General features: G+C 31.9%; 1 protein-coding gene across 1 annotated transcript; it reads right to left on the reverse strand.

The window, feature by feature from the left end:
* Window positions 1-365: 365 nt before the first annotated feature.
* On the reverse strand, window positions 366-15,408 carry LOC139488208 (sodium-coupled monocarboxylate transporter 2-like). The gene is made up of 15 exons (XM_071273666.1): window positions 14,162-15,408; window positions 12,809-12,874; window positions 12,095-12,146; window positions 10,650-10,717; window positions 9,886-10,040; window positions 8,026-8,166; window positions 7,466-7,595; window positions 6,442-6,530; window positions 5,705-5,820; window positions 4,826-4,893; window positions 4,131-4,217; window positions 2,583-2,815; window positions 1,821-1,921; window positions 1,195-1,313; window positions 366-701 (listed from the first exon to the last, which is right to left on the reverse strand). The coding sequence occupies exons 1-15, from the start codon at window positions 14,528-14,530 to the stop codon at window positions 543-545; spliced, it is 1,953 nt and encodes a 650-aa protein (XP_071129767.1). The 5' UTR covers window positions 14,531-15,408; the 3' UTR covers window positions 366-542.
* Between the last annotated feature and the right edge of the window lie 3,509 nt (window positions 15,409-18,917).

Raw genomic sequence — 18,917 nt, forward strand, 5'->3', positions numbered from 1 at the left:
CAGTTATAACTCTTGGTTAAAGTATCGACTAAAATATCGCAAGAGTTTCCTTCATGTCTTCTGTCACCCCACATTTCGTCAATTACGTATCAAAGAATGTAGTTTATAAGTTTCGAAAATCAGCTTTCTACCAATAACAACATACAAACCCAAAAACGTAGCAACACGAACCCCACTTATTACCAGGTGTAATCTCATCGACAAGTGCTCTAGAATGATAATACTCATATCAATTGGGAGATATATAAGCAACCCGTTTGATAATATATTGCAACTTTCTCTCATTATATAGTATTATATTCAACTATATATTTATTGAAGGCGTTGATGCTTAATCTAACCATACAAATAGCAAACTATGCTTATATACAAAATCATTTTTATTTAGGTTTGTCCTATATGTACAAGTAAAAAAAAGATGATGACTATTTATTTAGAAATGAATATTAATCTTAATAAAGTTTCTTTTATTTCAGTTACAATGAATGTTTGATTAGAATACTGTTCTGGTGGATTGTCTCTTTCCCAAATTTGTCATTCTCTTACACAAATTTGACATCTCCTTTTTCTTTTTCATCCGGCTTTTGAATCATAATTTCCATTTCAGTGTCAATACCATTGACCAGCTGGTCTGTATTTCCAACGCTAGGATTCTTGTCCTTTAAAGGCATTTCAGAAGGTGTTGGTTTGATTTCATATTTCTGAAATAAAGAAAATACCATGTCAGCAAAGAGCGATGGATAAAACAGTTCACTCATTTATTTGTAATGTTATTTTAGTAAATAAATATTATAAAAATATGTATTGTTATAACAAACTATGTCGATTAGATAAACAAAACATGTCCATCGCTCGACTCATCCTTTAACCATGTTATTTTGCGTGTGTAATTATTTTTCGGATTTATTGAAATAAATAATACTTTAACCAAATTTATACAGATAATGGTTCCAACAATACGAGAAGATCGTTAGAATCGTACATGTATACACCATTACACGTACCACATGACTGCATGTACAGCTATGACTTAACAAAGGTTTAATTTTTACCATCTCATAATAAAAACGAACCACTAACTGTGTTTTAAAAGAGAAAAGAAAACATTTAAAAGTAAAAGTTCTTCATCAATATATAAAAAAATATTATTCACTGAACTATTTTTTTTACAATCTTAAATAAAAAAAACTTTACCCCTTTATGATTGACTCCAAATCTGAGTGGTTTGAGTATTTTTTCTGGAAGATACGGAAAGACAACGTCAAAAACTGGACAAATCAATCTGGCATCTATGGTCTTTGGATCTTTTTTACCTGCAAGAAAAAGTAATTCTTTAATTAGCAAAGTTATAACCAAACAATATCACATCAACTCACAGGAACATGTATCCGAAAAATTCAAGCTTTGCCTATTAATTTTTAATCTGAAATTAAAATCCGAATAATGTGAAATGTATTCCATAAATCGTACTGATGTCTTATCATTTGCTGAGATAAGTTAAAGATGTTCGCCTATACAGACAAATTAATATCAGGATCTCATATAAACCATTTACTGTATACATAAATAAAATACATTTATGGAGCATCTGAGAGCTCCCCCGGTTTTTGATTGGGTGCGTGTTTCTTAGTCTTTAGTTTTCTATGTTGTGTCTTGTGTACTGTAGTTTGTCTGTTTGTCTTTTACTTTTTTGGCCAAGGTGTTGTCGGTTTATTTTCGATCTATGAGTCTGACTGTCTATCTGGTAGCTTTAGTCCCTCTTTTGGCTTTCATTATTACTCAAAATTGTATTGTTATATTAATTAATTATAAAATATTACCAGTTATCATTGTTACAATCATCCCAACAAAAACAACAATTAACACGGCTGTAAAACTGTACCATACATACGACAGGGTATACAACTTATCTACTGGGTTCCTGTGGTAATAGAAAATAATATAAAAACGACCTATATGTATACAATTTGAGATATCCAGCATGGATTCAGAAATCATTCTTAGCATGAATTTATAGATAAGGCATGTATTTTGCATACCTTTTATGAAACTGTCAAAGTGAGCTCTAACCATTTTAGCTTTTGTGTAACAACTTAAATTATCAAATATGTGTACATTTGAAAGGTAACAAACTTTGTGTTTCTACAATTATTACAAGCACTGTGATAGAATATCGTTTACCACTGGTCGACAAGTAAGAATCACTGATCAATAGAAATCGGTTTTATATAAGAAAAGGCAAATAGCAAATATACCAGACTCCAACGATAATTCTAAACGGAAGATTCCTTATCAAATGGCAAAATCAAAACCTCAAACATATCAAACATATCAAACGAATGGAAAAAACTGTCATGTTTCTGACTTGATGTAGAAAATGGTGGATTAAATATGTTTTTTTTCATATCTAGCTAAACCTCTCACTTGTATGATAGTCGCATAAAATTCAAAATGTTTTGCCACAATTGCATGTTTTTAAATCATTTTTTAAAATAACTAAAGAATTTAAAATGGAAGATACACGAAGGTCTACGCACTTAATGTTTTGATATTGATATTCGTGAGATCGTGGATTTACTTACGAGTCATCTACAGGTAGATTTGCTATAGAAGTAGTCATATCTATTGTGGAGTTATACAACATTGAATAATTGGCATATTCTACATATGTATCTGTTCCATTTGAAAATACAGTAAAGTTTGGACATCCTGCTAACGAGATCGGAGCTTTTCCCAAGTCTGGTTTGGTTACATACGCTCCTATTCCGATCCAGAACATCATTATCAAACTGCAGCCAAGACCACTATAGGCTCCCTATTAAGGTAAATATATTAATAAATGTTTTAATGCAAAATTGCTGAGCAATTGTTTTATTACAGAATTTTCCAAACTTAAATATATTTATGACATTTTGTAAGTGTCACTATTGATGGAAGATACACATTTCCTTTAAGTGACAGAATCCACATTTTTACACATCATACATCATTAATAAGTCAATCGCCAAAGTTCTAATAGGTGATGAGTTTGGAGTTAGTCAGTAACATTGTGCTTTGGTTCGTAGTTACTAATCATTCTGAAAACAAAATCATCAGATAAAATCGTTGATTTCTTTTTTTTTCATTTTTTTTTTTATCGTTGATTTCTTGTCTATTTTGTTTAAACGTAAATACAGATTTACTTTAATATGGGGAATAACATTCAATCAGGAAACTTTGTGCAAAATTATAATAATAATGACAGAGATTACAGGATAGAATCATTTAGAATTGCGATTGCTGTTAAAAGTATCTGCCTTTCTCTTTCTCTATCTTTTTCTTTATAATATCAGGTCAAAACAACCGTTAGATTATATTTGACACTGATACTCTTATACATACTACAAGCTCAGTGGGGTGCTACAGGTAACAATTTGCAGAAACTGTCTGCAAATAACCATAACAAATTTAGAAATTTGATACTCCCTCATAACTAGTGAGATTTTTGGGAATAGACTATATAGTATGCTCGCACATACACTCATCAACAATACCAGGATTAAAACGTTGTACGCCAGACGAGCATTTCTTAAACAAAAAACTCTTCAGCGTTGCTTGAATCATATTTCAGTAATCGGAGGTTTAATTGGCTAATACTTTACCGATTCTTCTGTTCCTTAGCAATGCGGATCTATATATCCAAAATAGCAATTTAAATATTTCCGACTTCTCAAAATCACAGCATTGTTAAATAATAAGGTACAGTCAGGATGAGAAGGATAGATTTTTCCTCATAATTATGTAATACCTGAAGGCATTCATAAACCAACGGTGATAGCGATTATTCTATGCTGCTTATAACTGACTAAAAATTTAAATCGATTTGACCCTGGGTCACATTTGCATCGGTGAGACGTTTCGTAAACCATTGAAAAACACACCTTCATAAAATTCTTCCTTCCTCAATTTCTGTAAAATAAGGTAATGTGGTATGATTGTCAATGATACAATTACCCGACAGAGATTAAAGATCGAGGATTATAAAGAACGGTTATATTACTGTTATTACGTGTGTCTGCATTTTTATTAAAGCTGAATAAAGATGACATAACACAGATACATCTTTATCTATTACAGACAAAAATACCAACCCATTTATTTGCCCAAGGGAATAGCATACCAAGGGTGAAGAGACCAAGCATGGGAGCTCCCAACATGCCAAATATAGCCAAGGCTGCCTGAAATTTGAAACAACACAAAATGTAATTTAGACATGTTACCGTTAATGAATACAACACAAAATGTAATTTAAGCATGTTACCGTAAATAAATAAATAAAGTTTTGTTTGATAGATACATATAGCGCTGTAATTATATGTATTTTAATCTAAAACCGGATGTATCATTGGATTTAACATTCGTTTGTATCCATGCCTTATACAACAGTAAAAACAACAGATGAATCGAAGGTTGTTACATTACACTGGTTTTTCGTCGTTTGCTGATCTTTATTAGTTTGAATCGAAATTTTCTATTTGACATATGTTTCTTGTCTTCGCTTGCTTGTGTTTTTTGTTGTTGTTGTTGTTGTTTTGGGTAGTTTTTTTTTGTTGTTGAAATGATCTGATCCTGACGCTGTTTTTAGGAGTGTTCATTGTTTGCATGGTTTTTTTCAATAATAGTGTGAAAAGCAAATTTATTTCACGCCAACAAATGCATCATTCCATTGCCATGAGTTCATGTGGTAATTCAACCATATAAAGCATATTTTTTTAGAATACATGTGTACCTTAACAAACTAAATACTCAAATAAAATTTTAATGGAGTCAGAATAAAATGACATACCTGTAGAATTCCTCCCAGTAAAGATGCTACGTATGTAAGACTTAAACAAATAATTCCAAACATGACAGCTAAAAAAGAAAATATCATGAATATCCTCACCAGTAAAATAATATCGTGAATTCCAAAAAAATATTGGTGTATAACGAATATACGCAAAAAGGGAAGAAGGCATGGAACTCATTAATTCGAATATTATATTCTCCCCAACTGCTCATTGTCATTATCTAAGCAATTGACAGTGATGGTATGTATACCGCATGTGCCTTGGCGAATAATTATGAAACCTAATGATCACATAAACCACCATACTAAAAAGTAAAATCACAAGAATACTGAAATCCGAGGAAAATTCAAAACTGAAAGTCCCTAATCGAAACGCAAAAATCGAAAGCTGGAACCCATCAAATGAATGGATAACAACTGTTATATCCCTGACTTGGTACAGATGTTTTCTTATGTATAAAATGGTGGATTAAACCTTATTTTATAGCTAGCTCACTTGAATGACAGTCGCATTAAATTACATTCGATTGACCACGATGTGTGAACGAAACAAACAGACATAATAGGTAAAAATAGATAGTATTTGGAAACCTCAACTCTGTCTTTTTATATTAACAAGATGAAGTCAAATTATTGGTCTGCAGTGGATTTTGTAACTTCATTGGCAAATATGTTTAATTTTTACAAGTTATATCAAAATATCGTGAAACCGTCATGAAAGACCATGCATATATGTAAATGCTGCTTAAATTCTAATAAAAAAAATATTTGGAGGAAAGTTTGGTCCATTATATTTTTTTCCTATTTCTGGAAGTTTACAAATTTTCAAAATAAGTAATGTAACTCATTTTGTTCATATATCTAAATTAAACTAACCAAAGACTTTGGTGAGTAATGCTGCTCTCTGATCAGTAATATCTGGAGCTATATATACTTTAACGATGTCTTGTAATAAAACAGCTGACAATGAGTTTAACCCAGAAGACAATGTGCTGAAATTAAATTTAAAAAAAACCGCTATTGCTTTTATTGTACTCGATACATTGTTTTGAGGGCAAAGAAAATTCTGGAAGCAAGATTTTTGTAATGGTAATTACAAAAATACCGAACCCCAATGAAAATTCAAAACGGAAAGTCCTTTAACAAGTGGGAAATTCAAAAGCTCGTATACATCAATCAAATGAATAAAAATGTCGAATTCCTGACTTGGTACGGGCATTTCCTTGAGTAGAAAATGGTGGATGAAACCTGTTTTTCTAGCTCACGTGTTCCAGTATGTTGCGCGCGTAAAAAATAACCGTTGGAACAGGAATGGAGTAAAATAATACTAAATATAAACGAACAATTTGTGTTCAATATAAAAAATAAGGAGATGAGGTATGATTGCAAAGATACAACTAGCCAGCAAAGTTCAAATAAAGTGGATGTAAGCAATTATATGCAACTATGTTAATTTTAATATTGAAATAGGAAAAAAACAGATTCAAAATAGAAAGTGTCTAAATTAATAAATTACGTGTAAATTTACCCTAAATTGTCGACCAAATTACTGCTAAAATTAATACGTTTCATGGTCAAATGCAATTTATTCTAATGGTTTGTATTTGGTGTACCTTAAACTTCCACTGAAAATGGAGGCAACAAACAATCCAGGAACACCAGGAACATGTCCCATAATATCCATCACAAACAGAGGGTAAAGCTAAAAAAACAAACGTTTTTATTTTTTCTAGTAATAATTTGATTGTTTATACAATAGTAGTCTGATAGAAACAATGGGTTACTGTTCGAATATGAAGCCAGGAGTTTATTTAACTCCAAGTATTTACTGATATATGATCCTTTGCCGGTTTTTTTTTTTAAAGTAGCACCGTTCCAATCATTTATGTTTATTTTTATAGTTTTCTTATAGTTGGAATGTCATTAATGCCCAAATACTATAATATGCATTGCATATTGCAGCATTTCAGTTGTTTGAATATCACTGGCGTATGAGCTTGGAGGCAAGGAGGATAACTGCCCTACTACTTTTTTGGAAAATAAAAAAATATTGACATAAATAAAAAATAGGGTTAACGATAAACTAGCATATTAAACTGTAGAAAAGTTTGGGGTGTTTTTGTTTGCTTGTCACTTTCAATGGTTTGTCCCCTCTCCAACCTTTTTATTCTACACTGCTACGCCACTGAATATGTATTAGCAATAGATGCTAAACGTCCAGTAGAAGATATATTGAATTTTACAAAATGTCTTGCTTTGTACTAGACCAAAGGGCTGAGTTTACATTTCATGACTAAATCACAAGGTACCAATCGTATAGAAACGTGTCGGTCTACCTGTAGACATTGTTCTGACACCGAAACATCAAGATGTTCCTCTTACTTATTGTTCTGTGTTATTAGCATGAACAGCAGCGTACGTGTATATCATTTTTTTCATGTAAAGGTTTTGTTTACCCAGTCAGTATTCGAACAATCTCGTGAACTCTTGGCGAGCACGGTACCCGAAGCCATCAAAATGTTCAATTGCAACTGAGGCTACTACTAAGTAGTCTCAGTTTGCACATAGAAAGCGCTTGTTCGAGGCTTAATCCAGATAGCACATGATCATTATCAAAATATCAGGAGGACAACTAACCTGATCTGACGCCATAATGAGGCCATATGTCACTGGGTCACAGTGTCTGTAAAATGCATATAGCACAATGCCAACCAAACAACACAAATATAGAATAATACACAGGCCTGGAAAATTCAACCATAGTGCTCTGAAAATTACAATAAAACATGCATTGACAAATTAATAATGAGATAATTATTTATCAATTGAATAGTTAACATAGTTGCAATACATATATAGTCATTTTAAATTATTCATCACAGTGCTTTTTCATCTTAAAGATACATTTGGTTTAAAGTTAATGTCAACGGTATACATGTAGCATTTGACAGTATAATTTGTACGACTAAAAACTATTAATTTATTTCAATTTGGCGCATGTAAATCCTACAGAATTGGAGTATTTTGATAACCAATAATTTAAGAAATTGATTGATTTATTATTTTTTTGTTATATCACGCCGGTAATCTATATTTTAAACAATATGTTTTTGAACCTCTTTCGTCAATTAGTCGCGTACCAATACTATAATACTATAATTATATTTTTTAGCTTGAGTCCCTTTCAGTATACTTACATTTTAGCATCTCTTAGTGATTTACATGTAAGAGCCCGTTGGACTTGTGCTTGGTTAGTACCATAGACTGATACCCATAGAAATGATCCACCAATAACTAAAGCCCAGGCACTATGACGCACAGATGGATCTACTCTAAAACTGAAATAATGTTTCAAATTAGTCCATGTGTTTTATAAAAAGTAAAACAACAAATATATCGAACTCCGATGAAAATTCAAAACAGAAGGTCCATATAAATCAAATGACAAAATCAAAAGCTCAAACACATCAAACGAATGGATAACAACTGTCATATTACTGACTTGAAACAGGCATTCTTATGTAGAAAATGCTGGATTCAACCTGGTTTCGTAGCTAATCAAACCTCTCACTGTACAACAGTCGCATACAATTCCATTATATTTAAAACGATATGTGAACAAAACAAAACGACATAATAGGTAAAAATGTCAAAAATAGGGATACTGCACTCAACATTGTGTTTCAATCTTTATCACTACAAAAACAAACAAATATGTCAACCAAGAAACACAAAAAGGCATATATACAGAAAAGCACACCAACAAAAACGAAAGACAAGAATACAAAAAATCACCAGAGCACAACAACACAATGATGAGAAGTATAAGTACCGAACCACGTCAAATGGACATTCATTTACCAAAAATAGACAAAACAGTAAACGTATAACGCTGCTAATGAGAAATGTCATGTTCTTACAAAACATGAAACATTCACTAGTACAAATATGAAACAAAGTCCGAGACTTACACAGAGCAGACCACAGAAACACTGGTAATGTTTGAAAAAAAGTTAACCATGTAAAAAAAAGTTGATGGTATAATAGTTCCTGTTCACAATTTTTTTGGGGAAAAAAAGTCCCTCAACATTTTCCCACATTGTTTTTAAATTGTGTAACGAATATTTGAGTAGTGGCCTACTTGTTGTAGCTATCAATCAGTTGCTCGGAAAATGGGTATGGTGCAGTTATAAAACAAAACGTAAACATATCTTCGGAAAATAATTAAAGATAAAATGATCACATACCAAACCTTGAAATAAAACATTGTATAATTTACATCTGAATTATTTTCTTTCAGAACAAGGAGTGTTCCTTTTAAAGTTGTGAACATAACAAAAATAAATCTATGGACATTTATTGTGACAGATACTGAGTTTACATAAATTTTGGACACATATATAACGTCCTTATCATTCTGTTACACTACATTAAAAACTGACATCGGACTAAAAATACAAGTAAATTATGTAACCATGGACACTTTACTAGCAATTTGTGTCGCCCAGACATATTCTCTTACACAAAAGATGAAGTTCAGGATGAGATGATTAATGTTATCATCTGTTGGAGATCTGAATTGATTTGTTATTTCCTGTTTCTACAGTATACGTCGATGTCTCTGAATAGGAACACTTAAAACCAAATAAGGTTTGTTACAGAAAGTGAAGAAAGAATATAGTTTCCAATAAATATTCATCATACTTATATCTTTTAAGTCTAACATGTAAAATATTATATTTTTTTCAAATAAATAATCGTAATTTTTAATCCAGATTTATGCAGTTTATTATTTATCATATATATCGTGTCTGTCATGTTTGTTTGAGACTCCGTGTTCTCAAAATTTTCACTTACTCATTTCAGATCCGATTTGGTGGTACATTTAAAGGTGTACAGGGTAGGTAGGTCCCACTTAGATTAGAAATAGACACCTATTTTGTTGGTTTTTTTTAGTTCTAGCTTTTGTAGTCAAACGTATATACCATATAATATATATGAATTACCATATAATATATATGTATAATAATTCTGGACAGATCTTTTAAGAAACTTACTCTGTAAACCATACTCTCTCATTATCAGCTGCTATTTCCCATGCTTTGGCAAATCCTCCCACCTCTATAGAGCCTTGTATCAGTGTAGCTAACACACCAGTTATCATCATTATTACTTGGAAAGAATCCGTCCATAACACTGCTTTCATTCCACCCTACAAATACACAATAAGTTAAACTTTCATCAAACGACTGTAGAATGTATGCCCAGGATTGTGATCTCTAGTAAATGTGGTTATTTCTTGAAAATTACAATAGTTGGATTAAAACAAAACATGAAAAATTCCCCAGGGTTTGCGACATAAGTAAATATGTTCAAAACTTCTTATTTTATCCTCCGAAAACAGTTTAAGACAACCATTTGTCGAATTATTCAATTCAATTGAATTTTGATTTGAACTGGTATTGTTTAGATTTCACACACAATTTTAGGACCGAGCATAAAGTTTACCCAGATTAGATGTGAAATGAAGAAAGATTTCAACAATGTTGTCACTTGGTGCAAATTTATTCTTAAAGAAAATCGTTGTTTTGTTAGCGGTTTGTTAGTTAGACTTGGGTATATGCTTGAATTGTAATATTAATTGTATATATATGCAGGATTGCTACAGCTTGTACGAAGTATTGGTTTTATTTAAATTTTTTCTACTGTAGCTATGCGTTATTATACCTTGTTTTTGTTGTTTCACTGTTAACTTTTTTTTTTTACTAATGTACACTTTATTTTTGAATACCTAGTTCTTTATTTGTAGAACATTTCTTACCAGTGCAGTATAAATCATACAGACAATACCAACCGAAGCAACAGCACCCCACAACGATAAACCAGTCACTGCAAAAATAAATAAATATGTGGAATTATTTAATAATCACATCAAGGATGTGTAAAGTAAGATTATATAAATCCTTGATAACATGTATGTTTCATAAGAATTCGTATTTATGATTGGCTAACAACAATAGATAGGCATTCCAATATTAGATTTTTTTTCCAAATAAAATGCAATAAAATGACAGAATGTGCTTCCCGTGAAAACGTCATCGCAATCCTTAAGAAAATCAAAAAGTATAAGAACAGAATGCCAGTGTCCCCCGCGTTGCACATATTTTTCTATCCAAGGTACAAGGACATCACTAAATGTTCTTTCAAGTTTTTTATAAAATTCTTAGAGAAATTAAAGCATCAGAGCGAATATATATAATACAATGCGATTCAAATCCGAGTTTTACACATCACAACGCTAACAAGACCGGACGGTACGACGGACGGACGCCCGATATTTCTCTGTCATATAACATGTATTTTCAAAAACCGTATAAATGTGATCATAAGAATAAAATGCTTCTTTTTGTAATTTGATAGGATTGTTACAGTATTGATCGTGTGTACAGTTTGCTTCGGTCAACGCTTTTTGCATCCCAATAAAAAACAAAAAGAGGCTTTCCATTCTTAAATCAAAATTGATTTTTCTGAATATGCAATATATATGTATTACTTGCTGACAAAATTGTTGCAAATAATTTGCACTAGTCATTGTGAAATTGGTGTCATTGAAAAACGGAATTGCTACAATTCAGGCAATAATTTTATAATCATAAAATAAATATTTTATTCTCAGAAATCGAGTTCGTAAGTTTATTTAAATGTAAATTATGGTCAATTCTAGATTATGAAATATCCGAATTTATTCTTTCACTTCATACCATGTACATCAATAAATATTAATCGTTTTTGGACTCTTAAATTCTAATTTTTATAACCCATAGTCTAAACAAGCAGGTAGTTGCACTAGACTAGTACTTTTAAAATCATTTAGATGAAATTGCTTTTAGATTATATTGAAATCATATCCTTCTGGAACCCCCATCAGTATGTTATTAGTTTTCCAATTACTTGTCATAACCAGATGGCCTTCTGCTAGGTCATTCACCCTACGAAACGGATGAAGCCCTGAACACGTTACAAAACAACAACCAAAGTACTGGAGTACTGAACATCGGAGGCCCACACGATCTTGTGGATGGTCACACGCACTTGTCTCAGGAAAACTATTGACTGTAGAAACGGTTGGAACATCTGCATTGTACATTTATACATTTATCCATTTGGCAATTCCAATAATCATGTGAAAATGATAGAACTAATGGGAATATTGCTTTTTCAAAGCAAAAATAAATTCCTAACGGATTTACGATAACCAAAACCTACCTGCATTTAATGCTAATGATGGTCCATACAAAACAATTGACATGTAGATCATCTACAAAAAACAAAAGAAAAGAATACATCATGTGCATGAAATAAATGTTAACTTTATATTTATTTCTTTTATAAAAAAAAAAGTTTTATCTACGATTGAAAGTTGTAAGATAACTTTTTAAAGATGGTGTAATTGCTGGGAAACAAGAGGAGAGTGAGTAAAAAATCAGCCGTGATTTTAACCCTGTTACAAAGTGGGGGAACATCACTATCAACAATGATTTTTACCCGTTTCTTATCTTTACAGTTCCTATAATCTGAAGAAGAAACCACGTCTTATAACATTATAAAGAGATTTTAAAAACAATGAAAACAACGCTTACAAATAAAATGGTGCATACGAAGCTATTATCGGGATAAAAGTCTAACATGAATTGTATGGAAAAGTCTGTAAAGTACGACATCTTTAGCATGCTAAGTGTGAGCAAAGAGTCGTATCCAGTTTTTAGTAGGGTTTGTGTTGCTTATATAGTCTTTAGTTTTCTATGTTGTGTCTTGTGTACTATTATTTGTCTGTTCGTCTTTGTCTGTTTTAGCCATGGCGTTTTCAGTTTATTTTCGATCTATGAGTATCTCTGGTATCTTTCGCCCCTCTTTTATATCACATATATGTAAACTGAATTTTAAAATTATAGTTGATGACATCTAAATTCATATACCCACCATTTGCAGTGAGAATATACACATGCCTGCTGTTCTGACACCTTTGCTGAACCGATGTTCCAAATACTACAAGAAAATAACATTTGTTTACTAAGTGAATAAATGGGTTATTTAGAATAATCTTGCATTCAGTAAAAGAAGTTGAGCAGATAATGAATTAGGAAATGAACTTTGATTTTATTATCAGTACTATAGCTACATGTATATGATGTAGCAATTAAAAAACAAAGTAGCATTATGTATTATGAAGAGTTCAAGGACAAAATAATATGTCTAACTTTTGGAATCTTCACACGGTATGTTGAATCAGTGTTATTTCACCTCCTGAACAGCCAGGTAAAGGGGATATCGGGCATTGACAGGGAATATGAACGGCAATAGCTTCTGTGAATTACATTATAATGGAGTGTTTTTTATTACATTTTGATCTTTGGGTTTGTTCACAGGGCCTATACCATGTCATGTAACGAATCAAATTGCAGGATATACGCCAGTATTTTTTACTCCAGTATATTATCATGTTTCGTGTGTTTCGGAGATTTAAAGCTGCTGATTATGTCATTTGAAAACATAATCTGCGGGATACCTACAGGATACCTACGCAAATAGTCAATTAAGAAACGGTAATTTCTTTTATCGACGTCAAAAGTTTAGTAAATGATATTTACGTATATGTAATTGATAGTTATGACCTCTCTATTTTATTTTTTACATGACATATACAACATTACAAATAATCTATAAACAAATTTATGTATAAATTATTGTTATGTTTGTAAACTTGTATTACGCAATGTCATATTTATTATATGTGCTTTATCTAATAAAATATTTTACATTTGATATGTAAAGCCTAGATGTCATGATAAAAGCTTAAGGATAGACTTGGTCAATGTCACTGATTGTCACTCAAAGGTTTTTTTTTATTAACAAAAACTTGGTCACTGAAAACCGTGTAGTGTAATTGAATAACCAAAATTTAAATAAAATAGGATGAGATTCTATTCCATAGTTTTCTATAACCATGATAACGGTTGTTACTTTTTAAAAAAATATTAAAAACTTTAACGAAGATCAAGAAAATGCTGTTATAGTGACAACGGTAATATGAGTATGTTTAAAGATAGCAGCATTTATAATGAGCCACGTACATAAAAATCAAAATAAAAAGGCTGGCTACGTTTTCATAACAAACATTGCTTAAGATATAGAATTTTCTTATAGTGTTACGTACGGTACGTGTATAAAAGAAACTACATATCGATTATGATTTAAATGACTACTATATAGCTAGTGTCAGATTTATGAAAATTGAGCGGGAAATCATAGCGTGTTTAAGTATAGAATACTAACCTCATATACACTGGTGACCCCGAGGTTATAGAAGACGGGAAGGTAGATATGTGCTGCCATGAACATAACAAAGAAATACGAGATTCCTATGTACCAGTACATGGTGGTAAAGTTATACATTTCTGCTGGTGTACCGAGCAATGTTATAGCCGACATGAAACTTGCCAAAAGCGACATTGATACAGGTATAAAATGCATTTTTCCTCCTGCAAGAAGCACTTCTTTTGTACTATGTTTGGTTCTCCCTCTATATCCGAAGAATATTCCGATGAGTAAAGAAACAACCAAAGTTCCAATGAAAAATACATAATCCAAAACATGAAATGTGTTTCTCCTGCCTGTTACAAAACTGTAAGATTTATCCTCCATTGTTGAATAATATTTTTAACGCAAAAAATCTAACTAACTTGATGCACTCTGCGTAATTAGAGCGCAAAACAACCTCTGCTAAATTTTTATTCGGTACAAAGTTGAAAGCAACGCTGTGAAGTGTTTACTCAACAAATATGTGTGCTACATTGATAAACAGTTTAAATGTGTACTTCCTTACACTTCTTAAGAGAGTTTAGTCGATAATGAATCTCCGAACAAAAGTTTATTATACTACATTATTTATAATACACCGTGACATCCAGGTGGTCATCCCTGGTCTTGTAAATGTCAAGGCTGTAATATCTGACCTCGAGGGCTCTTGTGGGGCAAGCATACGGACATAACATATCTGTAAAACAGATAAGTCACATGGTTTAACTGTAAAAGACGAACGTTGTTTCAAATCTGGTTTCAAATCTAGTCAAAGTTACCCTAAATTTTAACAGATTATATAAAGAATATATATTCTTTGCCTTTTTAAGTTAATATACAAACAGCACATTGATAATGCAACTCATCAGTTAAATTTGTCACTTTTTTCAGATGGTTATAACAAATGAGTTTTTCGAATGCACATATTTATGTCTAACTTTGGTAGCTCTCAATTTTCGCTTAAAACTAATAAGATAAAATCAGATATTTTTATACTATTTAGGGGCAGGGAAAAGCAAGTAATTTAATACACTAATATATGTAATGGAGTTGACAGATGGTTTTGACACTCATATATAAATGTATAATCACTTTAATGTATTAATATATCACAAGCCACAGTCATAGTCAGGGAAATGGCCATACACATACACGGTTTTAATAAAGGCAGATTACATATAATAACCGCCAAATTTTCATCATAATACTATCTTAAAAATGTTCTGGGTTCAAAACATTTGACAAAAATGAGTTTGACAAATACCGATAGTAAAGAAGGATTTAATAGCTACTTATAAAATACAATTAATGCTATAGTAGCTGATCTTTTTTTGGGGGGGGGGTGGGGGGGGGGGGGTCGGAATGTGAAGGGCAATCATGTTTTCCTGTAAACAGTTAATCCTTCCCGTATCGCACATAAAATTTCACATTTTCCACGAGCAAAGGTAACTACAGTGAAATAATCTTTTTAAACGGACAAAACATGCATAATCATCTGAATTTAATTTTTTTTTAAATAGAGCATAAAAAGTTTCATAGAACAACTTCGATGAGGAATGATGTTTGAGTGTTAGATTTTAGAAGATTGATTTACTGTTGCTTGCTAAAAGTACAGTGGCAAATATCAAATCAAGAAAGAGAAAGATAAAATTGAGAATGGAAATGGAGAATGTGTCAAAGAGCCAACAACCCGACCAAAGAGTAGACAACAGCTAAAGGCCACCAATGGGTCTTCAACGCAGCGAGACAATCTCGCACCGAGGTTACGTTTCAAGAGTTAGACAGAAATGTTACCTTTCAAACGGGCATCTAATGATCCCTCTAAAACTTTTCAATGGATTTTTTAATCGAATTCAATACTTCTACTCCAAAAGAACGCGTCAGTGTATTTATGCATCCCGAATTAACAGAATGAGCGCACCGAATGTACGACTGCTACTGTCGGATTCTAAAAGATCAGATTACCGAAGTATTCCGTCTAGAAATCAGTTTAAATAAGTCCCAGGTTGTTGTTTGCTGCTCCGTGGACAGATTGGTGCAGGGAGGGGACAAAAACGCCCCAAAGGTTAAGCTCATCCAAATTGCGTGTTTGCTTTATATTATATGCAACTGTCAAAAGAAGAGGTAGCTGTTCGGTTGTGATGTGTAATATCGATCGAATTTATTTGTTGCATTTCTAGAAAACCTAAATATGTTTTATACTTCAGTTATAGCGTTTAAAAAATAATACAAAAAGACGCTGAACATTGATTGATGTAGAAACCCAAAATACCGTGAAAAAATATTGCACCTCAAATCAGTGATAAGAGATAGTGAGCTCACTTAAAAGATATGATAAATATTATCCCAGATACATTATCAATATTATATCTTAAACTGTTTGTTTTACATCAATATAAGTTACATAACATATATTATTAGGCTCCTTCCTTCCATTTTCTGTTTTTGTTTCCGTTTATTTCTATTATTTATCAGACAGTGAAACTGGTTTAGGTGGTTTTTGTAAGTCACTCACCATTCACTTTAAAATAAATATAATTTCCCGAATGTCGAAGATAATTATTGCGTATTTTCATCACGACAGTAACAAAAACATATCAACACTACAAAATACTTGATATACTTATGATCACTTATACATATTGGCGGATATCTCGTCAATTCGGACAATTAACTGATGTAAGAAAAAATATCGAATCAAATACCAGTAAACATACTTTCAAACTTTCCCCCGTATAAACAGCATGCATGTAGATGTCACTAAATCGAGGAGTGCACACTATAATAACATATATGTACGGCGTATTTGCATGTATTAGCTGCGTGAACTAGTTCAATGACCCAAAAATGTTGATGTCTGCATTTAAAAGAATGAATTAAGCTTCAACATGAAATCAGTATAGATAACACAAACGTTAAGTTTATGATTAAAACAGTAGTTATCCATATGTATCGCTATTCAGATTTCATAAACACTTATTATTTTCGATTTATTATAACTTAAAAAAATTGTCTCAATGGTTGTTGGATATCAACACAATGACACCCCCCTAACCTGTTTTACACTAAACAAATCCGTGAACAAGCATAAACGTAGGTTAATTAAAAAGTTTTTTTTGCTAATATAGTCTATACCATGCCTGGAATATGTTAGATTTGTATTAAAGCAAAAACGTTTTACGGGTTGTTTATTATTGGCAGAGCAATATGTTTATGCTATTGGTTTGATCGATTGATTGTTGGTTGCTTAACGTCCAGTGTTTCAAGGAAAATCTTGTAAAATATCCAAGATGAAACATCTCTGTTTTTAACTTAATAATGTTTTTCTTTAATTATTCTTTGCTCAACTTAGGTGAACCAATGATACCAGGATAAAATGATTTATAAATTCACTAAATGATTCGAGTCTAGAATTGACTGTTTAGAGAATGTTTTTAAAGTGTCTCTAAAATCAAACCCGTTGAAGATTTTGTGTTGCCAAATGATCAAATCTCACCTTTACCAATACTGAAGCAAGCCGGACGTGGAGCTAGATCTAATTTCCTAATGTGTGTAGTTTAAGACTGGTTGGCTTTCTTGCTTAGTTTTTATTAATGTTTGCTCAAGCATTGTAATTTAGAGTGACATCTCAAAACAATATAAATAAACTCGCTTTATTATATTGTTTGCAGATGTCCATCTTAATTACAATGAGGGGGGGGGGGGGGGGGGGGGGGGGCAAGAGGTTTAGCTGTTATGCTGTTATGGGGCATTTTAATTCTTTGTTATCTGTTATTCTGAAAATATATTTGCTGTTAGCTGTTATTGGGCTTTTAGTTTTTTTGTTATCTGTTATTGTGATAATGTATTTGCTGTTAACTGTTATAGAAAATTGAAATGTTAGCAATTTTTGACAGCCACGAACGAACATGTTAAATTAGAACTATTCTTAATATGACAAAAAGGAAAACATATGACCAGGAATATCTGACAAGGATCTAAATTAAGGACTAAGTCATTACAACCAGTTAACCTTTTATATTATATGGTACATAGACAAATAAGACTCAGCTCTTTTCATAGCAGAACCAAATACATTGTACAATGAAAGTTCCCACCATGTACTGGGTTCAGAAGCTACACATAACTCTTTACAAACAAAGATTTATTTCATCTTCAAGCCATCGTTCCACTACTAAACTATGTACTCTACTTATTAGTATACTTGGTACAATCAAAAACCTGATAACAAATTGTTCAAGTAAGGCCTTTGAAAATAGTGGAATAAATTACTTTTGGAGTGTCAAAATTGGTTCGAGGTACTTGATAAATTGCATGCTTATAATTGGGGCTTTTGATTTTTCTACCCTATATACAACTTTGCCCCATAGTCTTATTCAGAAAAAAATCACACACCTCATTAAATGGGCATTTAAAAAAGTCAGAATGGGAATATATATATTCAAACTCTTTTAGGTCATTTTTTAGTAGCAACAAACACAAGAACTATGTCAATTGGACCTACTTTGATACCGTTACTGCCCTTGAATTTTTACTAGATATCTTTTTTGTCTCTTTGACATATTCCTCATTTTCATTCTCAATTTATTACTCACTATTTAAATTACAAGCATGTGTGAGTTTCTATAACTGTACAAAAAAAAAATGCTGAAAAAGTATGCTTCAACAAATAAACAGCTACGCCATGAGCGCATGATACGCCCGTCACCTTTTTGAAATATTCAATAACTTC

Source organism: Mytilus edulis, chromosome 9 (genome assembly GCF_963676685.1).
Source record: "Mytilus edulis chromosome 9, xbMytEdul2.2, whole genome shotgun sequence".
In the NCBI taxonomy this organism is placed as follows: Eukaryota; Metazoa; Mollusca; class Bivalvia; order Mytilida; family Mytilidae; genus Mytilus; species Mytilus edulis.